Here is a 26312-nt window from a genome sequence, read left to right on the forward strand (position 1 = left end):
TGGAAGGTCTTAAGTTAAAATGTGGACTCTCCATGCTGCCTGATCTGCTGTTCATCCTGTGCTCAATGTGTCATTTAGAAGGGAGATGGTTGGCATGGATCACTTTGGCCAAGAGGCTTGTTTCTGGTATGACTCTATGACTAGTATCGGTGCAGTGTCTCTGTAGAACAAATCTATTCTTTTATCAGATGCTTCCCCAAAGTTTGGTGTGGGAAATGCAGAGCCTAGCAGATTAATTCATTGGCACTATTTATAGGACAACCTTTTAAAAAAAATAAATTTTCATGAGCACCCCCCTGTATCAGGAACAATTGAATCACCATCATACAGACTTGCAAGCTAACCGTTATTCAACAGTGAAAATGGAACTGCCAACATCTTTCCACTAACTGTACAAGCAAGAGAATAAACAAGTTGTAGCAAGCTGGATGTCAACAGTCATCAGGCTCTGTCCAATAAAACCCACTCCAGCATGCCACATTATAAATTCTGCTAAATAAATGGCCGTGGCTCAGAGTTCAGAGATTGCCTCAAACAATACGTCTGTCTTCAACCTCAACAAAATACACATACACACAAAACAGACAAATACCTATACATGCAGCATGAGTGTGCATGCATGCACACACACATGCACACAAATAGTCACATGCATAAATACATGCACAAAGACACACACAGACATACACACACACGTAGGTTGAAAATTTCCAAGTGGTCAGTCTTTTATTCACGTGGATTTTATACAGTTGACACACGGGGAAAGGGGCATAAGAATCCAGTGCTTTGGTCCCAGAGTGCGGTTGTCCAGAGAGTTGGACTGTCAGCATCAGTCTTTACACCACTGCTTTCAGTCCCATTTAACCATTTTGGTTTTGTTCTGAGAGAGGAAGTGACCTCTGATGAACTGAACAAGCTTGGGCTCCGAGAAGATGATTGTGACAAGGACCATGATTAAACAGAGTGCCCCAAACAGAATGTGAAGCGATCGGAACATCAACCCTTGCCCACAGCATAACATTACCTAAGAGAGGGAAAAAAAGAGGACAACTCACAAGAAAGCAGGAGACACAATGTCAGCATAACCAGTATGTCACAGTGCAACAGAGAACCATTGAACTTTACAGCTGGAGAAGGCCTGAAAATTAATCAATATTACTCCAACCTATCCTACATGACACCACTTGAAGGAATGTAACATCCCTGCTGATCCCTGGAATTTCTGACTTAATGCTGCTCAAAGTGAATTTGGAATACTCATGGCAACCCTAATGAAGGGTCTTGCTTAAAATGTCAACTGTTGATTTCTCTCCATAGATGTTCCCTGGCCTGCTGAGTTCCTGAAGCACTTTGTGTATCATATTTAGGACTTACAGAGTATTTGGTTCTCATGTTGGGGGCACATAGGAAGCCCAGTCCACCAGCTCACCAAATGCTGCTGCCTGCCTCACCTCTGGTCACTTCTACCAAAGCCAATGTAAAAAGATACAAGTACCATAGCAGAATGGTGAGTTGTGAACCAGCAGGTTTATCCCTGCTGTTGGTTCACAAACCATGTGCCAAACTAAGTGCGCCACTGTGTCCCTCACTTTCTCTGCTCCTATCAAAGCTGGCCAGAATTGCTTGGTTTTCCTCTCTAATGACACCATCTGATCCAGCAGAACAAACCTGTGTTTCAGCTTTTATATAGTTTTGTGTGTGTTCTCTCTCCGATTACTTTCATTAATATCTGACAGTAGGTCTCCAACTTACATCACCAGCTCTGTTTCTCTTTCCAAAGGTGCACCTGACCTGCTGAGTGTGTCCAGTGTTTTCTGTCTTTATTCCAGGTTTCCTCTGCCTTGCCAATGCAAATGCCAGACCTACAAAGGAAAATTTGCCACTGTCCACCTGTATGCCACTTTCAGAGAACTTAAATCCCAAGGTCCCTCTGGACACCTCTATTTCCTAGTCCCATTCTTTTGTCTCTCTTCATTCTGAAACAACAGCAGGGCTCTCATGCCATTTACAAGCTAATTTAACCTCTCCCTGCTCCACCCCCACCTCCCTATGTCACTCTAGACCTCAATGTAACAACATTAGCCAGTCATGGTGAAGTACAATCTGACTGTTCATAGTGGCCCCATCTCTCTAAACCAGTACCAAAGAACCAAACACCTTCCTTACTTCATTTTAAACACATCAATCACCCATTGGTTTGTGTCACTACAACTCACACCATGTGACAACAGAGCATTGGTACGTTAAACAGTCCTGATATGTTTGAGCCCATCCACAAGTACCTACCTGTGAGAGAACTGTCACTATTCCACTAGCGAGGTAAGCCAAGAATAAAGGTGCTGAGAGTTGGAGGCCTCTGAGGGGCCGATGTTCAGTGGGTCGGAAATAACAGCTGATGTACCGCAGACTGTGCATAATTCGCAATGCCATGTTCAAACAGTTTGCTAAAATAAACCCAACAGCTCCTTGCCACAAAGTTAAGCAATATGAAAGTCCAAGGAATGAAAGTGACAAGGCCAGCATCACAAAGTTATACCTTCAATCAAACAAATAAATATTAGTAAATTTCAGATACAATTGCGTTTATAGAAACATTCTTGCCTTCATCGTTTAATACAAGGGTTGATTGATATGTTTGAAGGGGTGATTGATATGTTTGTGGCCTAAGGTAGAAGGAGTCAATTTTAGAAAAGCTAGTACATTTATTTTTCAACATAGTCCCCTCCTACATTTACACACTTAGTCCAGCGGTTGCGGAGCATATGGATCTTGGACCTCCAGGAAGCAGGGGTGATTGATAAGTTTGTGGCCTAAGGTAGAAGGAGATGAGTTATACAGCTCTCGTTACATGCACATGCAGTTCAACTCTGAGTGATTATGCAGAAAGTTTGAAGTTAATAACTCATCAGGGGTGATTTATAAGTTTGTGGCCTAAAGTAGAAGGAGATGAGTTATTAACTTCAAACTTTCTGCATAATCACTCAAAAAGTTGACCTGCATGTGCAAGTAACGAGTCCTGTATAACTCATCTGTGAACACTTCCTGGAGGTCCAAGATCCATATGCTCCACGACTGCTAGACTAAGTGTATAAATGTAGGAGGGGACAATGTTGAAAAATAAACGTGCTAGGTTTTCTAAAATTGATTCCTTCTACCTTAGGCCACGAACATATCAATCACCCCTCGTAATTGGGACTTCATGATACAGATGTACAAACGCTGGTTAGGCCATATTTGGAATCTGTACAAAAGCCTGAAAGCACACATCACCAGGTTCAAAGTCAGCTTCTATCCTAAAGTTAAAAGACTATTGAACATTTCCCTAGTACGATAAGATAGACTCTTGACCTTACAATCTACTTATTATGATTTTGTCTACCTGCACTACACTTTCTATGTAATAGTAAAACTTGATTCTGTTATTATTTTATTTTGTACTACCTCATTGCAATGTTGTAATGAACTGGTCTGTATGAATGGTTTGCAAGACAAGTTTTCACTGCACCTTAGTGCATATGACAATAATAAACCATTATTGTCCACCTGATCAATGCCTCTCATAATTTTAAACATTGCAGAGGAGATTTACCAGGATGATGTGGATACAATAGGGTCTTTCAAGAGACTCTCATAGGTACAAGGAGCTTAGAAAAAGAGGGCTATGCAGTAGGGTAATTCTATTCAGTTTCTTTCCAGAATAGGTTAAACGTTTGGCAAACATTGTGGGCCAAAGGGCCTGTAATGTGCTTAGATTTCTATGTTCTATGATGTCCAGATTGCAGAACATGCCTTATGAGGATAGATTGAGTGAGCTATGGCTTTTCTCTTTGGAGTGAAGGGGAATGAGAGATGATTGATAAAGGTGTACAAGGTAAAGAGGCATATATTTATTGGCAGCTAGAGAGATTTTCCTATGGTGGAAGTGACTAATACATCACATAATTTTAGGATGACTGGAGGAAAATACTGGGGGGGGGAATGTCAGAGTTTTTTTTAATAACAGAACAGTGGGTATGTGCCAGGGGTGGTGGTAGAGGCCAATACATTAGGGAAATTTAAGAGACTCTTAGGTAGGCACATGGATGAAAAATTAGGAAAAAAGGCAGGCTTATCTTCTCCTGGACTGAAAATAAAAAAAGCAAGATAAGGAAAATATAGATTGTTGGATGGATACAAGGAGGAGCTGGATTGGGATTGGGATTCAGCCACCCAGAATAAAAGGACTTTTGTGTCACTAACCATCAGAAATGCCTGAAAGGCCTATGCTTTAAGCATTCTTGCTTATTTTGCTTCAGTGTACCTAGAAGTTTATTTAAGTTGAGAATGAATGTAGCATTGGTAAAACTTATATCACTCACCTGCCAACCTCCTCATTACTCATTACAGCAAATGTGAAACATTCTGTCACTCCATTAACAGCTATCAGCAACACATAGACACAATAACAACGCAAGAGACCTGGGCCTGATGAGAAACACAAAACAGTTACAACCCATGGCTGTCCTAAAATATGGCCTTTTACTACAAACACAAGGGGTGAACAATGCCTTCTGATGCAAAAAGTCGATGCAAGGATCGACAACACAGCTGTGAGTGATCCAGCCTTCAGCCCAGGCATTGAGTAACTCCAGCTCTCATTCCACTAATGTTGGACAATATTATCCTTGTTAAGGAAATCAAAGGGTAATTAAATTATCATTAACAAATGCCTTCCATTTAAAATGCTCCTTTCACAATAAACAACTTGGATTAAAAGATTACCAATATTTGACAAGTTGCAAAAGGAAGTTTTAAGGACAGGACTGATCACAGGTGATTTAAGGAGAAAAAGAAAGGCAGCCAATGTAGAAGCAGAGAAGTTCAGAAAGAAAAACCTTATAGTTTTTTTGAGGAAGTTACCAGAAAAGTGGATGAAGGCAAGGCAGTGGATGTTCTCTACATGGACTTTAGTAAGGCATTTGACAAAGTCCCACACAGGAGGCTGGTCCAGAAGGTTTAGTTGCTTGACATTCTGGATGAGGTAGTAAATTAGATTACACATTGGTTTTGTGGGAGAAGCTTGACTGGTAGTAGATGGTTGCCTGTCTGACTGGAGGCCTGTATCTAGTGGGGTGCCACAGGGATCAGTGCTGGGTCTTTTGTTTTTTGTCATCTGTATCAATAATCTGGATGATAATGTGGTTAACTGAATCAGCAAATTTGAGGATGACACCAAGATTGGGAGTGTAGTGGACAGTGAGAAAGGCTATCAGGACTTGCATAAGGATCTGCAACAGAAAAATGGCAGATGGAATTTAATGCAGACAAGTGCAAGGATTTGTACTTCGGTAGGACCAACCAGGATAGGTATAACAGTAAATGTTATGAGTATGGTAGAACAAAGGGATCTCAGAGTACAGCTACATAATTTGTTGAAAATAGCGTCAGAGGGTGATGGAGTCGTAAAGAAAGCTTTTGGCACATTGGCCTTCATAAATCAATGTATTGAGTACAGACCAACATCTGCAGATTTTCTCATTTGCTATTGAGTACAGAAGGTAAGATATTGTATTAAAGTTGTACAGTACAAGTTGCTGGTGAGGCCTAATTTGGTGTATTGTGTGCAGTTTTGGTCACCTACCTATAGGAAAGGTGTAAAAAAAGATTGAAAGAGTGCAGAGTTGCTAACACGAGAGGGAACAATTTTAAGGTGCTTGGAAGTAGGTCGAGAGGATATTTCAGGGGTAAGTTGTTTTATGCAGAGAGTGGTGAGTGTGTGGAATGGGCTGCCGGTGATGGTGGTGGAGGCAGATACAATAGGGTCTTTTAAGAGACTCCTGGATAGGTACATGGAGCTGAGAAAAAGAGGGTTATGGGTAACCCTAGGTAATTTCTAAAGTAAGTACATGTTCAGCACAGCATTGTGGGCCGAAGGGCCTGTATTGTGCTGTAGGTTTTCTATGTTTCTAGAAAGATGTTGCTGGGACTGGAGAAGTTGAGTTATAAGGAAAAATTGAATAGGTTAGGCCTGTATTCTTTAGAACATTGAAGATTAGAGGAGATTTGATAGCAGTATACAAAATTATGCGGGGTATAGACAGGGTAAATCCAAGTAGGCTTTTTCCACTGAGGTTGGGTGGGATTACAGAGGTCATGGCTTAAGAGTGAAAGGTGGGAAGTTTAAGGGAAACATGAGGGGAAACATCTTCACTCTGAGGATTGTGAGAATGTGGAATGGGCTGCCAGGTCAAGTGGTCCATGCAACCTCGATTACAAAGTTTAAGAGAATTTTGTTTAGGTATCTGAATATTAGGGAAATGGAGGGCTATGGTCCTCATGCAGGTTGATGAAAACAGACAGTTTTAATAGCTTTGGCATGAACTAGATGGGCCAAAGGGCCTGTTTCTATGCTGTACTTCTCTATGACTGTATGTGAACTTGAGCTTTGTGAGAGGGCATTGAAGTCATGGTAATCTAGGTGCAACAATTCAACTCAAGCTAGAGCTGTTAGAGAGGGTTTAAACTAATTTTACAGGGGCATGGGACCAGAGTGACAAGGCTGAGGATGGTAAAGTTGGTATACAAATAGATGCAGTGTGTAGTGAAACTGTGAGCAAGGATAGGCAGAAAATAGGACAAAGTTACAGTCAGTAGGATGAGTTGAAGTGTAACATGGGCGCAAAATCGAAAATGGTGATGAATACAGGACTGAAAGTGCTATATATGAATGTACACACTACATATTATAATGTAGGTGATCTTGTAGCACAATTAGAGATTGGCAGGTATGATGCTGTAGGCATCACTGGGTCATAGCTGAAAGAAGATCATAGTTGGAAGCTTAACATTCAAGGATGCACATTGTATCGAAAGGTGAAGAGGTAGGCAGAGGGTAGGGTGCCTCTGTTGATAAAAAATGAAATCAAATCCTTAGAATGAAGTGACACAGAACTGGAAGATGTAGAAACCTTGTGGGAGGAGTTAAGAAATGGCAAGGGTAAAAAGACCCTGGTGGGACTTATATACAGGCCTCCAAACAGCAGCCAGGATGTAGGTAGTAAATTACAACAGGAGATAGAAAAAGCATGTAAAAAGGGCAATGTTACGATAGTCAAGGGGGATTCCAATACACATGTAAATTCGGAAAATCTGGTTGGTGCAGGATTGGAAGAGGAAATTTGTAGAATGCCTACGAGATAGCTTTTTAGAACAGCTTGTAATTGAGCCCATTAGGGGAAAAGCACTTCTGGATTGGGTGCTATGTAATGATCCATATTTCATTAGGGAGCTTAAGGTAAAGGAAACGTTAAGAGGCAGTGATCATAATGCATCCTGCTGCTTAACTGGGATATCTAAAGTCAGATGTATCAACAGTACAGTAGAGCAAAGGAATTGCAGGAGCATGAGAGAAGAGCCAGCCAAAGTTGATTGGAAGGGCACACTATCAGGGATGATGGCAGAAAAGCAATTGCCAGAGTTTCTGGCGTCGCAAGCGAGGCAAGCGGGCAGGGGTAGGTCTGTAGCCTAGTGTAGCTGTATGGTTTTTTTTCTCTGTGTTTTTTTTATGTAGTCCAGTCTAAGTTTTTGTAACATGTCATGTAACACCATGGTCCTGAAAAACGTTTTCTCATTTTTACTATGTACTGTACTAGCAGTTATGGTTGAAATGACAACAAAAAGTGACTTGACTTCTGGGAGAAATTCAGAAGGCACAAAATAGATATATCCCAAAGATGAAATATTCTAAAGGGAGGATAACTCAACCGTGGCTGACAAGGGAAGTTAAAAACAGCATAAAATCAAAAGAGGGCATATAACAAAAAGTAGTGGGAAGTGAGAGGATTCGGAAACTTTTAAAAACCAAAAGGGAAGTAAAGGACTGCATAAGAGCCAAGGAAAGGGCATAAAAGGTAGCAAAAGTGAGGGGCGAAGTTGGATGATTGGGAAGTGTTTAAAATCCAACAAAAGGCAACTAAAAAGCTATAAGAAGGGAAAAGATGAAATATGACAGCAAACTTATCCAATAATACAAAGCAGGATACTGGAAGTTTTTCAGATATATAAAGAGTAAAAAGGAGCTGAGAGTTGATATTGGACCACTGTAAAATGATGCTGGTGAAGTAGTAATGGGGGACAAAGAAACAGCTGATGAACTTTACGGGTACTTACATCAGTCTTCACTGTGGAAGACACAAGCAGTGTGCTAGAGGCCTGTGACTGTCACATAGCAGAAGTGAGTGCCATTGCTATTACAAAGGAAAAAGTGCAAGGCAAACTCAAACGTCCCAATGTGGATAAGTCACCTGCACCACTACATCCCAGAGTCCTAAGAGGTTGCTGAAGAGATAACGGATCCATTGGTCATGATGTTACAGAATCACTTGATTTTGGCACGGTCCTAGAGGGCTGGAAAATTGCAGATGTCACTTTACTCTTTAATAAGGAACAAAGGCAAAATAAAGGAAATTATAGACCAAACATCAGTGGCTGGGAAAGTGTTGGAGTCTATTATTAAGGATGAGGTTTTGGGATACTTGGAGACTAATGATAAACTAAGTCAAAGTCAGCATGGTTTCAGTAAAGGGAAATCTTCCCTGACAGATCTATTAGAGTTCTTTGAGGAAGTAACAAGCAGGGGAGACAAAGGATAGGCAGTGAATGTCATTTTCTTGGATGTTCAGAGGCATTTTATAAGGTCCCTTACATAAGGCTGCTTATCAAGATAAAGTGGCTGACGGGCAGGAAGCGGTGAGTGGGAATGAATGGAGCCTTTTCTGGTTAGCTGCCAAGTGATTAGTGTTGTTCCTTAGGGGTCAGTATTGGAAGCGCTACTTTTCACATTGTTTGTCAATGATTTAGATCATGGAATTGATAGCTTTGTGACAAAGTTTTATACAAAGATAGGTGGAGGCATAGGTATTGCTGAGGAAGCAATACAATTGCAGCAGGATTTAGACAAATTGAAAGAACGGGCAAGAAAGTGGCAGATGGAATAGAGTGATGCATTTTGTTAAAAGGAACAACAGAGCAGACTATTATCTAAATGGGGGAAAAAGTTCAAACATTAGAAGTGTAGAGGGACTTGGGAGACTTGCAAGACTCCCAGAAGTTTAGTTTACAGGTTGAGTCTGTGGTAAAGGCGGCAAATGTAATGTTGGCAGTTATATCAAGGGGAATTGAATATAAAAGCAAGCAGATAATGCTGCGGCTTTATAAGAGTCTAGGCAGACCGCACTTCGAATATTGTAAACAGTTTTGGGCCCCATATCTCAGAAAGAACTTGTCATTGGAGAGAGTCCAGAGGAGATTCACGAGGATGAATCTGGGAATGAAGGGGTTAACATATGAGGAATGTCTGGCAGTTTTGGGTCTGTACTCACTGGAACGTAGAAGAATGAAGGGGGATTTCATTGAAACTTACTGAATGTTGAAAGGATGTGGATATTTTCTATGGTGGGGGTATCCAGAACTACAGGGCACAGCCTCAAAATTCAGGGCCGACCTTTTAGAGCACAGGCAAAGAGGAATTTTTTTAGCCAGAGAGTAGTGGATCTGTGGAATGCTCTGCCACAGACTGCGGTGGAGTCCATGTCCATAAGTATATTTAAAGTGGAAGTTGATAGTATCCTGATTGGTCAGGGCATCAAAGGATTTGGCAAGAAAGCAGGTGTATTGAGCTGAGTAGGATCCGGGATCAGCCATGATGGAATGGCAGAGCAGACTCAAGGGGCTGAATGGCCTAAATCTGCTCCCATGTCTTAGTCTAACAGAAGGTAACTGGAAAAAAAAGCCATAAGGAGAGAAAGCATGAAATACGATGTTAAGCTAGCCAATCATATAAAAGATCATCCAAAAAGTTTTATCAGATATAAAATGAGGAAAAGACATGTGAGAGTGGAGATAGGACCACTGGAAAATGACACTGGAGAGGTAGTAATGGGGGGGACAAAGAAATGGTGGATGAGCTTATTAAGTATTTTACATCGTTTTTCACTATGAAAAACACACTGAGTGTGCCAGAAATTCGAGAGTGTCAGGGGCAGAAGTGAGTGTTGTTGCTATTAATAGGTAGAAAATGCTTGGGAAGATGAAAGATCTGAAGGTAGATAAGTTAACTGGACTAGATGGACTACATCCCAGCATTCTGAAAGAGGTAACTGAAGAGACTGTGGAGGCATTAATAATGATCTTTCAAGAATCACTAGATTGTGGAATGGTTCCTAGAAAATTGAAATTGTCATTCCACTCTTTAAGAAGGGAGGTAGGCAAAAGAAAGGAAACCAAAGGCAGTTAGCCTGACTTCAATGTTGGGAAGATGTTGGAGTACATTATTAAGGATGAGGTTTCAGGGTATTTGGGTGCACATGATTTTAAAAAAAGACCAAAGTCAGTATGATTTCCTTAAGGAAATATCTTGCCTGTTGGAATTCTTTGAGGAAATAATAGGCAGGATAGACAAAGAAGGGTCCTGCTGAAGGGTCTCAGCCTGAAACAGCGAAGCAGTATTCTTTTCCATAGATGCTGCCTGGCCTGCTGAGTTCCTCCAGCATTTTATGTGTATTGCTTGCATTTCCAACATCTGCAGATTTTCTCTTGTTTGTCAATAGATGTGGTTTACTTGGATTTTCAGAAGGCTTTTGACAGGGTGCCAGACATAAGGCTGCTGAACGAGGTAAGAGACCATTGTATTACAGGAAAAATAAAAGGAAAGATAGAAGATTGGCTGACAGGCAGGAGGCAAAGAATTGGAATAAAGGGGGCCATTTCTGGTTGGCTGCCAATGACTAGTGACCTTCTGCAGGGGTCAGTGTTGGGACTGCTTCTTTTTATGTTATATGTCAATGATTTAGATGATTGAATTGATGACTTTGTTATCAAATTTGTGGGCAATACAAAGATAGGTGGAGGGACAGCTAGTGATGAGGAAGCAGGGAAACTGCAGAAGGACTTAGACAGATTAGGAGAATGGGCAAAGAAGTGGCAGATGGAATATAGTGCAGGGAAATGCATGTTGGTAGAAGGAATAAGGGACTAGAAGGGACTATTTTCTAAATGGGGAGAAAATTAAAAATCAGAGCTGCAAAGGGACTTGGGAGCCCTTGTGAAGCATTCCCTTAAGGTTAATTTGCAGGTTGAGTTGGTGGTAAGGAAAGGAAATGCAATGTTTAGTAAGAATTTCAACAGGACTAGAATATAAAAGCAAGGATGAAATACTGAGGCTTTATAAGGCATTAGTTAAACCACACTGGAGTACTGCGAGCATTTTGGCATCTTATCCAAGAAAGGATGTGCTATCAAAGGATTCAAAGGAGTTTCATGAAATGCTTATATAACATATAACAATTACAGCACGGAAACAGGCCATCTCGGCCCTTCTAGTCTGTGCTGAACACTTACTCTCACCTAGTCCCACTGACCTGCACTCAGCCCAAAACCCTCCATTCCTTTCCTGTCCATATACCAATCCAATTTTTTTTAAATGACAATATGAGTGTTCAATTGCTCAGGTCCTGTACTTGCTGGTGTTTAGAAGAATGGTGGGGGGGGGGGGGATTTTCATTCAAACTTATCAAATATTGAATATATAGATAAAATGGATGTGGAGTGGATGTTTCCTGTCGTAGGAGAGTTTAGAACGGGACGTCTCAGAATAGAGGGCCATCTATTTCAAACAGAGATCAGGATGAGTTTCTGAGCAAGAGGGTGTTATAAAATGTCAGTTTATAGCAAATTAAAGATCCTGGAAACACTTCTGGTGAAGCTGCACAAATTGAACTTCAAAGGTTAATATGTCCTGCTTAGAGAATGATACCTGGTCCAGAGCTGAGCATTGATCCACCGTAGATATCCAGTGCCAATTCAGAATAGGAATAGCCAAAGACAGAGATGGTCACTCCAATTAGTAGAACGAGCTTTAGAAGCATCTTCAGAACAACTGCTGCGAGACGAACTTCTTCCTATCAACCATAATAAATTCAGAGCAAATTTGTTCTGAGATTAACCCAAATTTTTCTTTTCTCTCCCTCTCAAGGAATATGTCAAGGAATCTCTCTTGCACCATCTCTGCCTTATTGGAAAGGCAGAGACTGATAAGAAACATCACAGAACATACAATAGTATAGCACAGAAATAGGCCTTTGGCCCATGGTGTTTGTGTTGACCATGATGCTAAACCAAATTATTCCCATCTGCCACTCCCTGTCTGTTCATGCACCTGTTTAAATGGTTCTTAATTTTTGCTGACATATCTGCTTCCACCAATCTTCCTGGCATCCTACCACTCTGTGTAAAAGAAAGTTACCTTGCAAATCTCTTTTAAATTTAGAATTTAAAATTTATTTAAATATTACATCCATCCCACAATGTGAGGGAGTGAAAATCTTTGCATTATGACTCCTATGATCTTTGAATCCTCTTTGGCTGCAGGGGAAGTGCCGGAGGACTGGAGAATGGCAAATGTAGTTCCCTTGTTTAAAAAAGGTAACAGGGAGAAACCTGGGAACTATAGACCGGCAAGTCTTACGTCGATGGTATGCAAACTACTGGAAAGGATTCTTAAGGATAGGATCTACGAGCATTTGGAGAAGTACAGTCTACTCATGGATAGTCAACATGGCTTTGTGAAGGGAAGATCGTGCCTCACGAGCCTGATAAAGTATTTTGAAGAGATAACAAAAGAAACTGATGAGGGTAGGGCAATGGATGTGGTCTACATGGACTTTAGCAAAGCATTTGACAAGGTCCCTCATGACAGACTCATCCAGAAAGTCATGAGGCATGGGATCAGTGGAAACTTGGCTGTTTGAATAAAAAATTGGCTTAAAGGAAGAAAGCAGAGGGTAGTTGTGGAAGGAAAGTATTCTGCCTGGAGGTCAGTGACTAGTGGAGTGCCGCAGGGGTCTGTCCTGGGACCCCCTCCTATTTGTGATTTTTATAAATGACCTGGATGTAGCGGCAGAAGGATGGTTGAGTAAGTTTGCAGATGACACGAAGATTGAAGGAGTTGTGGATGGAGCTGTAGGTTGTCGAAGGTTACAAGAGGATATAGACAGGCTGCAGAGTTGGGCAGAAAAATGGCAGATGGAGTTCGATCCAGACAAGTGTGAGGTGATGCATTTTGGAAGGACAAACCAGAAGACTGAGTACAGGATTAATGGTCAGTTACTTAAGAGTGTGGATGAACAAAGGGACCTTGGGGTTCAAATCCATACATCCCTCAAGGTCGCTGCACAGGTTGGGTAGTTAGAAAGGCCTATGGGATGCTAGGCTTCATTAACAGGGGGATTGAGTTTAAGAGTAGAGAGGTCATGTTGCAACTCTACAAATCTCTGGTGAGACCACACTTAGAGTATTGTGTTCAATTCTGGTCACCTCATTATAGGAAGGATGTGGAAGCTATGGAGAGGGTGCAGAGGAGATTTTCCAGGATGTTGCCTGGTTTGGAGAACAAATCATATGAAGCAAGGTTAGCAGAGCTGGGACTTTTCTCTTTGGAGCATAGAAGAATGAAAGGGGACTTGATAGAGATCTACAAGATTATGAGAGGCATAGATAGGGTGGATAGTTAGTACCTGTTTCCCAGGGCGCCAATAGCAAACACCAGAGGGCATATGTACAAAATTAAAGGAGGGAAGTTTAGGGGAGATATCAGGGATAAGTTTTTTTACACAGAGGGTTGTGAGTACCTGGAATGACTTGTCAGGGATGGTGGTGGAAGCTAAAACATTAGGGGTATTTAAGAACGTCTTGGACAGGCACATGGATGAAAGAAAAATGGAGGGTTATGGGGTAGTGTGGGTTTAGTACTGTTTTTTAAGGATTATATGGGTCGGCACAACATGGAGGGCTGAAGGGTCTGTACTGTGCTGTAGTGTTCTATGGTTCTATGACTCCATTGCAATACACAGGCATGGTAATTTAAAAGTCTAATGGCTTGTAGAAAGAAGCTGTCTCATAGCCTGTTGGTCCTGGCTTTAATGCTGCAGCAGCATTTGCCAGATGGAAGCAGCTGAAACAACTTATGGTTGGGTGACTGGTGTCCCCAGTGATCTTCCAGGCCTTCTTTCTGCACTTGCTGCTATAAATGTCCTCAGAGAAGTTCACATCCACAGATGCGCTGGGCTGTCCATACCACTCTGCGGTGACCAGCGATCAAGGTTGGTGCAGTTCCCGAACCAGGCGGTGATACAGCCAGTTAATATGCTCTCAATGATGCCCTTGTAGAAGGTCTTGAGGATTTGGGGGCCAATGCCGAACTTCTTCAGTCGCCTGAGACAGAAGATGTGCTGCTGTGCCTCTTTTGCCAGAAAGCCAATGTGTACAGTCCAGGTGAAATAATTGGTATTGTGTATACCGAGAAACTTGAAGCTACTCACCCTCTCAAATGCAGACCCATTGCTGTTGATCAGGCTGAGCCTGTCTCCATTCCTCATGTAGTCTACAGTCAGCTCTTTTGATTTTTGGACATTGAGGGAGAGGTTGTTACCTTGGCACCACTGTGCTGGTGCTTGTATTTATAGTAAAGTATGGTGTCTTTTATGAGTTTGTATTTTAGAGTAAGATCTTGATAAATGATGTTTATAACTTGATTGTGCCCTTGTAAGTAATCAGATTCAGTTAAACTGCTCAGGGTTAAAATCTCGGGACTTGCACCCCAAGATTTCTCTGTTCCTCCAGAGTGCTTTAAAGGATATCTGAAAGGTAAGTTTTTCACATAGAGGAAAGTGTATATTTGGAATGGGCTGCCAAAGGTGGTGGTAGAGGCAGATACAACTACATTTAAAAAGCATTGGGATGTGCGCTTGGCTAGGAAAGGAGTAGAAGTATATAGATCTAATTCAGGCAAATGGGATCCCTGTAGTTATGAACAATTGCATGTATAGATAAGTTGGGCTGAAAGGCCTATTTCTGTGGCTTATCAGCTCTAAGACTCTATGAAATGCCCATCTTGTGACAATTGATATATTTTTTTAAAAAGTCATCTCCAACACTCCTGTCTTATCCTCAGGAGTGGTACAGCCAAATATATTTTATAATTACAATACCTCTCTCTGGTGCCTTGTTTCCTTCCCTCGCTCAAGAACGCTAGCGAAGAAAATGTAGAAACTTTCCTCAATGGGAAGAAAGAGGAACCTCGCCACCAGCGATCCCAGATTATTCACAATATCATAGACACCTGCAAAAGAAGCGCTCAATCAGTCACTAGCCAAACTGGATTTGCATCTGTCTATAACTTTCCCGAGGATAGCTTCAACTATGAGCAATCTGCAGGAAGGGGCATCTTGAAGATGAGGGGGTCTAGATGTAGAGAAAGAGGGTGCTGATGAGTTGAGATGGCTATGGATAAGGAAGTTCACTGGGAGTCTTGGGGTAGGTGGGAGGGTCACAATGCATCCAATGAAACGTGGGGAAAGCAGCAAATTATTCCAGAAAGCTTGGGAATAATGTGAGGATTCTGCAAGAAATTAGTTCTTTGAAGTTGCATAGCCGGGGGTGGGGAGAGGGGGCTGGGGGTGGTAGTGGGGATAAGCTTAAACTACCTGTTAAATGTTCCCAAAGGTGTGTATCTCAAATAGCCTCTGATAACCAGGTCCAGCTCCTGGCCTTCATGTGTGGCTTAGCTACTAAGCCCAGCAGAACCATTTCTACTGACAGGAGAAGGGACAAAGGCAGGTTACTGGTGCCTTAAAACCAATCGCTTCGGGCAGATGGGGCTTATCAGCTGTGGTAGGCAGATCATCTAGGAGAATGAAAATGCTGATCTCAAACCTCCACTGAAACCCAGAGGGAAAAATGGAGCTGGAGTCCCTAAAGCAGCCCTACATTGAGTTCAATGCTGACTGGAAACTCCTGAGATGCCGCTGGTGTCAAAATATATCATTCTCTGCTGTTCCTTTGGATTCATCAACTGTATGGAGAGGGGAAGCCTCCTGCATGGGCAACAGCTTGCTGTCGACATCATACTGACTATAGTCCAATTTTTTGATGTAAATTACTGTCCATCACTACTACTCTAAAAAGCTGGACCCATCTCAAATCTGCAGTGTGAGTAAAGAGGCAACGGCCTTCACATACCAGCTCCAAAATTATAGTTCAGCCAATCAGTGAGTTCCACCAGGGCATGTATTAATTATCTGTAGGATATCTATTTTATTCACATACTTTTTAGAATTGTGTTCCCTCCATCATAACGACCCTGCATCCCCTCACTGGATATGCTGTACCCAGCCTCTTTCACCATGACCAACCAACCAACCCCAAAAATGACATTCAATTCCTCATTTTCTAACCACAATGACTCCCTCCTGCTCATCCCCATCATAGTAACCCCTGTCCCACTTCCACATACAGACTTGCTCTGCCCAAACCAACCAACCTTCCCCTACGCAAACACGAGGAAATCTGTAGATGCTGGAAATTCAAGCAACATACACAAAATGCTGATGTAACGCTGCAGGCCAGGCAGCATCTATAGGAAGAACTAGTCGACGTTTCGGGCCGAGACCCTTTGTTAGGATTAACTGAAAGAAAAGATAGTAAGAGATTTGAAAGTAGGAGGGGGAGGGGGAGGGGGAAATACAAAATGATAGGAGAAGACAGGAGAGGGAGGGGTGAAGCTAAGAGCTGGAAAGGTGATTGGCAAAAAGGGATACAGAGCTGGAGAAGGGAAAGGATCATGGGACAGGAGGCCTAGGGCATAGGTGTCAAACTCAAGGCCCGCGGGCCATATCCAGCCCAGCATACAATTATATCTGGCCCGCGAGATCATTTTAGATAGATCTATTATTTTAATTATTAATGGCCCGGCGATATGAAGCCTATGATTGTAAGTTAATACCAATCATAAAAATAATGCTTGCTCAGCAGTCTCCTTCATAAGAAACGGAATTTGTGAAGTGAAACACTTTGTAGTTACAGCAGAGACTGAGACACATGAGAACAGGCTGAAAAAACGGAGGCAATGAAAGCTGCGTTCGCACGCGCCCAACTGATCCGGCCCGCATGAAGCTGCATTTTGCCCAATCCGGCCCGTGACCTAAAATGAGTTTGACACCCCTGGCCTAGGGGTAAAGAAAGGGGGAGGGGAGCACCAGAGGGAGATGGAGAACAGGCAAAGGGTGATTGTGCGAGGGGCAGAGAGAGAGAAGAAAGTGAGGAATAAATAAATAAGAGATGGGGTAAGAAGGGGAGGAGGGGCATTAATGAAAGTTAGAGAAATCAATATTCATGCCATCAGGTTGGAGGCTACTCAGACAGAATATAAGGTGTTGTACCTCCAACCTGAACGTGGCTTCATCTTGACAGTAGAGGAGGCCATGGATAGACATATCAGAATGGGAATGGGATGTGGAACTAAAATGTGTGGCCACTGGGAAATCCTGCTTTCTCTGCCGGACAGAGTGTAGGTGTTCAGCAAAACGGTCTCTCAGTCTGCGTCGGGTCTCACCAATATATAAAAGGCCACACCGGGAGCACCAGACGCAGTATACCACACCCACCGACTCACAGGTGAAGTGTCGCCTCACCTGGAAGGACTGTCTGAGGCCCTGAATGGTGGTGAGGGAGGAAGTGTAAGGGCAGGTTTAGCACTTGTTCTGCTTACTAGGATAAGTGCTAGGAGGGAGATCGGTGGGAAGGGATGGGGAGGGGAAACGAATGGACAAGGGAGTCGTGTAGGGAGCAATCCCTGCAGAAAGCAGAAAGAAGGGGGAGGAAAAGATATGCTTGGTCGTGGGATCCCGTTGGAGGTGGCGGAAGTAATGGAGAATTATATGTTGGACCTGGAGGCTGGTGGGGTGGTAAGTGAGGACAAGGGGAACCCTATCCCGAGTGCGGTGGCAGGCGGATGGGGTGAGAGCAGATGTGCATGAAATGGGAGAGATGGATTTGAGAGCAGAGTTGATGGTGGAGGAAAGGAAGCCCCTTTGTTTAAAAAAAGGAAGACATCTCCTTTGTCCTGGAATGAAAAGCCTCATGCTGAGAGCAGATGCGGCGGAGATGGAGGAATTGTCAGAAGGGGATGGCATTTTTGCAAGAGACAGGATGAGAAGAGGAATAGTCCAGATAGCTTTGAAAGTCAGTAGGCTTATAGTAGATATCAGTAGATAAGCCGTCTCCCGAGATGGAGACAGAAATATTAAGAAAGGGGAGGGAGGTGTCGGAAATGGACCAAGTAAATTTGAGGGCAGGGTGAACGTTGGAGGCAAAGTTAATGAAGTCAACAAACTCAGCATGTGTGCAGGAGGCAGCGCCAATGCACTCTGCTCTCAAATGCACCTTTCCTAGTTCACGCACATCTGCTCTCACCCCATCCGCCCACCACCCCACTCAGGATAGTCTTCCCCTTGTCCTCACCTACCACCCCTCCAGCCTCCAGGTCCAACATATAATTCTCCGTAACTTCCGCCACCTCCAACGGGATCCTACTACCAAGCACGTCTTACCCTCCCCCCTCTCTTTCTGTTTTCCGCAGGGATCCTATGCGACTCCCCTGTCCATTCATCCCCCCATCCCTTCCCACCGATCTCCCCCTGGCACTTATCCTTGTAAGCAGAACAAGTGCTACACTTGCCCTTACACTTCCTCCCTCACCACCATTCAGGGCCCCAGACAGTCCTTCCAGGTGAGGCAACACTTCACCTGTGAGTCGGCTGGTGTGGTATACTGCGTCCGGTGCTCCCGGTGTGGCTTTTTATATATTGGTGAGACCCGACGCAGACTGGGAGACCGTTTTGCTGAACACCTACGCTCTGTCCGGCAGAGAAAGCAGGATCTCCCAGTGGCCACACATTTTAATTCCACGTCCCATTCCCATTCTGATATGTCTATCCGTGGCCTCCTGTACTGTCAAGAAGAAGCCATACTCAGGTTGGAGGAACAGCACCTTATATTCCATCTGGGTAGCCTCCAACCTGATGGCATGAACACTGATTTCTCTAACTTCCGTTAATGCCCCTCCTCCCCTTCTTACCCCAGACCTTATTTATTTATCCCACCCTTTCTTCTCTCTCTGCCCCCTCACAATCACTCTTTGCCTGTTCTCCATCTCCCTCTGGTGCTCCCCTCCCCCTTTCTTTCTCCCTAGGCCTCCTGTCCCACGATCCTTTCCCTTTTCCAGCTCTGTATCCCTTTTGCCAATCACCTTTCCAGCTCTTAGCTTCACCCCTCCCCCTCCTGTCTTCTCCTATCATTTCGGATTTCCCCCTCCCCTTCCTACTTTCAAATCTCTTACTATCTTTTCTTTCAGTTAGTCCTGACGAAGGGCCTTGGCCTGAAACGTCGACTGTGCTTCTTCCACCAGCATTTTGTGTGTGTTGCATCCTTCCCCTACCTTAGCTTTGGCAATAAGAGGGTAATGGTAGAGGATTAATCTGCTGTTTGGATGACTGCAATTGGGGGACTTGATTTTCCAAGGGGACCAGCAAATGATTAGATTTGGATGTGGATGTAGGAAACACATCAGCAAGCTTACAGATGACACTAGGACTGGCAGAGTTGTTGACGGCGTGATTGTAGTCTTAGGCTACAGGGTGCTATTAATGTGTTGGTGAAATGTTCTGAGAAATGGCATATGGAGTTTAACCTAGATAAATGTGAGGTGATGCATTTTGGGAGTATTACTGAGGCAAGGACATACACCATGAATGGTAAGATACATGGGTAGTATAGAGGAACTGAGGGACTTTGAAGTACACATCCAAATATCCTTGATGGTTGCAGTGTAGGTAGATAATATGTTAAAAAGGCATATGGAGCACTGGGCTTCACTAATTGGAGCACTGAAATTGGAGGGAATGCACTAACTTAAGAGTATACACCTCATATGGAGTATTATGTGCAGTCCTGGTCACCATATTAATGGAAATATGTGATAGCTCTAGAGAGGGTGCAGAGGAGATTCACCAAGATGTTGCCTGGGATACAGCATGGAGCATGAAGAGGCAAAGCCAATTTTCCTTGGAGAAAAGACCTTAGTTTAAAGAGAATTTGAAAACCTTTTATAAATATATTAGAAGGAAGAGTATAGCTAGGGAAAGAGCAGTTAAGTTCAGGAAGAAACGTGTGGAGTCAAGGGTTAGAAACGAGTGCTATATTAACACATCTCATCAGTATTACACAGGGAGGAGAATATGAAAGATGGGGAGTTAGGGAGGGGTATACTGATATCCTGAAACATGTTTCTATCAGGTGGGTGAGGGTTAAAGATATTGGCACATATTCAGGTGAACAAATCCCCAGACCTGATGGGAAGCAAGGAAGGAGCTAATGCTGTTCCTTTATTCAAAAAGTCCAGGAAGGATAAAACGGGAAAACACAGGGCGGAGAGCCTCATAACAATAATGTGGAAATTATTGGAAAACATCTTAAGGGACAGAACTTCTGTTAACTTGGAAAGCCAGGGATTGATGAGAAGTCAAGATAGTATAAACACGAGAATTCTGCAGATGCTGGAAATACAGGGTAACACATACAAAATGCCGGAGGAACTCAGCAAGTCAGGCAGCATCCATAGAAAGGAATAAACAGTTGATGTATCGGCCAAAACTGATGAAGGTCCTGATAAAGGGTCTTGGCCTAAAACGTTGATTTACCTGGATTTCCAACAGCTGAAGAAACTTGTGTGTTTGTGGACTGATTAATAAGTTTGCTGATGATACAAAAATTACAGTCGTAGTAAACAGCAAAAATTATGATAGGATACAGAGGGATGTACTGCAGATCAGTTGGAAAGTAGGGTGAAGTAGTAATAGATGAAATTTAAGCCAAACAAATGTGAGGAAAAGCAATTTGAGACATCAAATAATAATAAGACATGCACAGTGAATGGCCTCAACCTTGGGAGTGTACAGAGGGTCCGGGGAGTACAAGTTGATACCTCTCTGAAAATGAAAACATTGATATATTGGCAGAGAAGAAGGCATCCTTGCCTTCTTAGGCTCAGACACTGTGTAGCATGTTGGCATGTCGTACTGCAGCTGTACAAAACATTGGTTAAGACCACACTTCGAATATTGTGTACTTATCTAGTCGCCACACTACAGGAAGTATGTAGTACCATTAAAAAGAGTACAGAAGCGATTCACCAGGATTCCACTTGGAATGGAGGGCTAGGTTTATTTTCATGCATATAGGAGGTTTAGGAATGGCCTTATAGAGGCTCATGAAATTATAAGGGGCATACATAGGGAAGATAATTAGTCATTTTCTTAGTATGGGGTGCCGGTGTTGTAATGCTAGAGGGCATGAGTGAGGAGACATTTGAAGGCAATTTTTCCACACCAAAGATGGTGTATATATGGAAAGAGTTACAAAAGGAAGTGGCAGAGATAGATACAATTTCAACATTTAATAGACACTCGGATAGGAATGGAGTAGAAGTATTCAGGCCAAAGGCAGGCACATGGTATTAGCATAGATATAGTCACCTTGATTGGTAGAAACAAATTGGGCCAAATGACCTCTTTTCAGGTTGGGATGACCCTTTGACTAATAAGCCTTCCTCCAGATGTTGGGGCACACTCTATATTTCACCATAGGTCTCTCTGTAACCCCTCTGCCTCTGTCTCCCCCAACTTACTAACAAAGCCAGGGGCTCCTCCCCCCCCCCCCCCCCCCGCATACTGCCTACACAGGGTGGTGGCTCAGATTAGATGGCAAATTCCTGAAATCTAGGGCTGAGTAACTGCATCATTAACACACTGCCAGACTAGTGCTGATCACTGCCTCGGTAAAACAGAAATGTACTGTCATTAACAATACTCCGGGTACTTTCATGACAAAATTAAACCGAACAAATAAAACATGCCAGGAAAACAAAAGACACACCTTGTTCGCCAAAATTTAGTATGTTGAGAAATGTCATGAGGTATCGTTCACCTGCAATAAAACCACAGCATTAGTTAGAGTACGAGCAGCTTAACCTAATTGTTGCTAGTCTTCCTGTAAATTTTCCCCAGTTCAGCTCACATTGTCAACCATCACAGAACATAAAACAGTACAGCACAGTAAGGACCTTTCATCCCATGACATTGTGCTGACCTACATAAACCTACTTCACATTCAATCTAAACCCTCCATTCTACACAGCCCATAACCCTCCATTTTTCTTACACCCATGTGCCTATCGCAGAGTATTTTAAATGTTCTCAATGTAGCTGCCTCTATCACCACCCCTGGCAGTGATTTCCATGCCACCTCCACTCTCTGAGTAAACAGGTCTACCTCTGACACCCCACTAAACTTTCCTCCACTGACATTAAAAGCATTAAGTATTGGTATTGGCCATTGCTAACCTGAGAAAAGTGTGTTGGCTGTCAATTCTATCTATGCCTTTCACACACACCTTTATCAAGTCACCTCTCAACTTCAGTCACTCAATCTATCCTCATATTGTAGCGGTGTGCTAAAAGCAGCGCTAAAATTACGACACGGAGTCGGTAACTGCAGTCGAAGGAAAAACTTTATTCGAAAACTTCAGCCTCACTTTTAAGCCTCTGTCAACCGGCCCCCCATGGCGAAGAGGCTCCAAAGCTCTGTGCTCGCAAACCCCCGTAGGCTATCTAATTGTGAGTCGGTTCGGATACGCTAGGAAATGAGGCGCTACATAACCCCCCCCCAGAACCGGCGATACACCCCCCAATGTCCACAGCCTGGGCCAGAACCTGCTTGGGAGGTCGGCCTCTGCGCCGAGGCGCCGGAAACTCGGCCGGTTGCGCCAGGTCCACATGGGCCGGCTTGAGGCGGTCCACCGTGAAAACCTCCTCCTTCCCCCCAACGTCCAGCACGAACGTGGACCCGTTGTTCCGGAGCACCGTAAACGGCCCCTCGTATGGCCGCTGCAGCGGTGGCCGATGCCCGCCCCTTCGTACAAACACAAACTTACAGTTCTGCAGGTCTTTGGGTACGCAGGTTGAGTTCCGCCCGTGCTGTGAAGTGGGTATGGGGGCCAGGTTACCGAGCTTCTCGCGTAGTCTGCCCAGGACTGCAGCGGGTTCTTCCTCTTGCCCCCTCGGGGCTGGTAGGAACTCCCCGGGGACGGCCAGGGGCGCGCCGTATACCAACTCGGCCGACGAGGCGTGCAGGTCGTCCTTGGGCGCTGTGCGGATGCCGAGAAGGACCCAGGGAAGCTCGTCCGCCCAGTTGGCTCCTCGCAGGCGGGCCATGAGGGCCGACTTCAGGTGACGGTGGAAACGCTCCACTAGCCCGTTCGACTGTGGGTGGTAGGCAGTGGTGTGGTGCAGCTGAGTCCCCAAAAGGCTGGCCATAGCTGACCACAGGCTGGAGGTGAACTGGGCGCCTCTGTCGGAGGTAATGTGGGCTGGTACACCAAAGCGGGATATCCAGGTGGCGAGCAGGGCTCGGGCGCAAGATTCGGAGGTGGTGTCGGTGAGCGGGACCGCCTCTGGCCATCTTGTGAACCGGTCCACGATAGTCAGGAGGTAACGCGCTCCGCGCGACACTGGCAGGGGGCCCACGATATCCACATGAATGTGGTCGAAACGCCGGTGGGCGGGATGGAACTGCTGCGGTGGGGCTTTGGTGTGCCGCTGAACCTTGGCCGTCTGGCAGTGCATGCACGTTCTGGCCCATTCACTGACCTGTTTGCGGAGACCGTGCCAAACGAACCTGCTGGAAACCAGCCGGACAGTTGTCCGGATGGAGGGATGCGCCAAGTTATGAATGGAGTCGAAAACACGTCGCCGCCAGGCTGCGGGGACGACCGGACGGGGCCGGCCGGTGGCGACGTCACAGAGTAGGGTCCTCTCACCTGGGCCCACGGGGAAGTCCTGGAGCTGCAAACCAGAGACTGCAGTCCTGTAACTCGGAATCTCCTCATCTACCTGCTGTGCCTCTGCCAGTGCCTCAAAGTCTACCCCTTGGGAAAGGGCATGAACGGTAGGGCGAGAGAGCGCATCCGCCACGACATTGTCCTTACCCGAGACGTGCCGGACATCCGTTGTGTATTCAGAGATGTAGGACAGGTGGCGTTGCTGGCGGGATGACCAGGGGTCGGATGCTTTCGTAAACGCAAAGGTAAGCGGTTTGTGGTCCGTGAACGCGGTGAAGGGCTGACCTTCTAGGAAGTACCTGAAATGCCGGATTGCCAGGTAGAGCGCCAACAGCTCCCGGTCAAAAGCACTGTACTTGAGCTCGGGTGGCCGCAGGTGTTTGCTGAAAAACGCCAGGGGTTGCCAGCGACCGGCGATGAGCTGCTCCAGCACCCCACCGACTGCCGTGTTTGATGCGTCCACTGTGAGGGCGGTAGGGGTGTCCATTCTGGGATGTACTAGCATTGCGGCGTCAGCCAAAGCTTCCTTCGTTTGAACGAAAGCGGCGGCGGACTCCTCGTCCCAGGTAATGTTCTTGCTCGGACCCGACATCAGGGCGAACAGGGGGCGCATGATCCGGGCAGCTGAAGGGAGGAAGCGGCGGTAGAAATTGACCATACCTACGAATTCCTGAAGGCCTTTGATCGTGGTGGGTCGGGGGAAGTGGCGGACCGCATCTACCTTAGCGGGCAGAGGGGTTGCCCCGTCTTTAGTAATCCTGTGGCCCAGGAAGTCAATGGTATCAAGTCCGAACTGGCATTTGGCAGGGTTGATTGTAAGACCGTACTCACTCAGTCGGGCGCAGAGTTGACGGAGGTGGGACAGATGCTCCTGACGACTGCCGCTGGCTATGAGGATGTCATCCAAATAGATGAACGCGAAGTCCAGGTCCCGTCCCACCGCGTCCATTAACCGCTGGAACGTCTGTGCGGCATTCTTCAGGCCGAACGGCATGCGGAGGAACTCGAAGAGGCCAAACGGGGTGATGAGAGCCGTTTTGGGGACGTCGTCAGGATGCATCGGGATTTGATGGTACCCTCGGACAAGGTCGACCTTGGAGAAGATCCGGGCGCCGTGCAGGTTTGCCGCAAAGTCCTGAATGTGCGGCACAGGGTAGCGGTCCGGTGTGGTAGCCTCGTTCAGCCTGCGGTAGTCGCCGCACGGTCTCCAGCCCCCCGTCGCTTTGGGCACCATGTGCAGGGGGGAAGCCCAGGGGCTGTCGGACCGCCGGATGATCCCCAATTCCTCCATCCTCTGGAACTCCTCCTTCGCCAGTCGGAGCTTGTCCGGGGGAAGCCGCCGAGCACGGGCATGGAGGGGTGGTCCCTGTGTCGGGATGTGGTGCTGTACGCCGTGCCTGGGCATGGCTGCTGTGAACTGCGGTGCCAGAACCGATGGGAACTCCGCCAGGACCCTGGTGAAATCGTTGTCGGACAGCGTGATGGAGCCGAGGTGAGGGGCTGGCAACTGGGCCGCGCCCAGGGAGAACGTCTGAAAGGTCTCGGCGTGTACCAGTCTCTTCCTGGGCAGGTCAACCAGCAGGCTGTGAGCTCGCAAAAAATCCGCACCCAGAAGCGGTTGGGCTACGGCGGCCAGTGTGAAGTCCCACGTGAACTGGCTGGGGCCGAACTGTAGCTGCACCTGACGGGTGCCATAGGTCCTTACTGTGCTGCCATTCACGGCCCTCAGGGGGGGACCCGGTGCCCTGCTGCGGGTGTCGTAACTCGTCGGAGGTAAAACGCTGACCTCAGCCCCAGTATCGACCAAAAACCGGCGTCCCGACCTGCTATCCCACACATACAGGAGGCTATCCCGATGGCCAGCCGCCGTAGCCATCAGCGGCGGCTGGCCCTGGCGTTTCCCGGGAACTTGCAGGGCGGGCGGCAACGGCGGGCTTCTGCGCCCCACCGCTGGTGGTAGAAGCACCAGTGGTCATTGGGCCGGGGGTTAGCGGGCTCTGCGGCCGGGCCTGGACTGGTTTGCTGCCGGGAGCGTGGCTGGGAGATCTGTGCGATGGACGCCCCGCTCACCTTTTTGGCGTTCCACAGCAAGTCCGCCCGGGCTGCCACCTTCCGGGGGTCACTGAAATCCGCGTCGGACAGCAGCAGGCGTATGTCCTCGGGCAGCTGCTCCAGGAATGCCTGCTCAAACATGAGGCCTGTGTGTCCCTCGGCCAGAGACAACATCTCATTCATTAAAGCCGATGGAGGTCTGTCGCCCAAGCCATCCAGGTGCAGTAAACGGGCAGCCCGCACGCGCCGTGAGAGTCCGAAAGTCCTGAGGAGCAGGGCTTTGAATTCCGTGTACTTGCCGTCTGCCGGGGGCGACTGTACGAACTCCGCGACCTGGGCAGCTGTGTCCTGGTCGAGGGAGCCCACCACGTAGTAGTAGCGGGTGTCTTCTGAGGTGATCCGGCGAACGTGGAATTGGGCTTCGGCTTGCTGGAACCATAGGTCCGGGCGCTGTGTCCAGAAACCCGGCAGTTTCAACGAAACCGCATGAACA

General features: G+C 45.7%; 1 protein-coding gene across 3 annotated transcripts in view; it reads right to left on the bottom strand.

Annotated features, from left to right (window-relative positions):
- Positions 1 to 707: 707 nt before the first annotated feature.
- Positions 708 to 26312, bottom strand: part of rft1 (RFT1 homolog) — an 85540-nt gene continuing 59935 nt past the window's right edge. For all 3 annotated transcript variants that reach the window (XM_059943831.1, XM_059943829.1, XM_059943830.1), the window contains 6 exons: positions 21805 to 21855; positions 15024 to 15154; positions 11792 to 11936; positions 4359 to 4464; positions 2287 to 2536; positions 708 to 1024 (listed from right to left, as the gene is read on the bottom strand). In XM_059943831.1, coding sequence (XP_059799814.1) covers positions 851 to 1024; positions 2287 to 2536; positions 4359 to 4464; positions 11792 to 11936; positions 15024 to 15154; positions 21805 to 21855 — 857 coding nt within the window. In that variant the 3' untranslated portion in view covers positions 708 to 850. The remainder of the gene's footprint in view (positions 1025 to 2286; positions 2537 to 4358; positions 4465 to 11791; positions 11937 to 15023; positions 15155 to 21804; positions 21856 to 26312) is intronic.

Source organism: Hypanus sabinus, chromosome 19 (assembly GCF_030144855.1).
Source record: "Hypanus sabinus isolate sHypSab1 chromosome 19, sHypSab1.hap1, whole genome shotgun sequence".
Classification (NCBI taxonomy): Eukaryota; Metazoa; Chordata; class Chondrichthyes; order Myliobatiformes; family Dasyatidae; genus Hypanus; species Hypanus sabinus.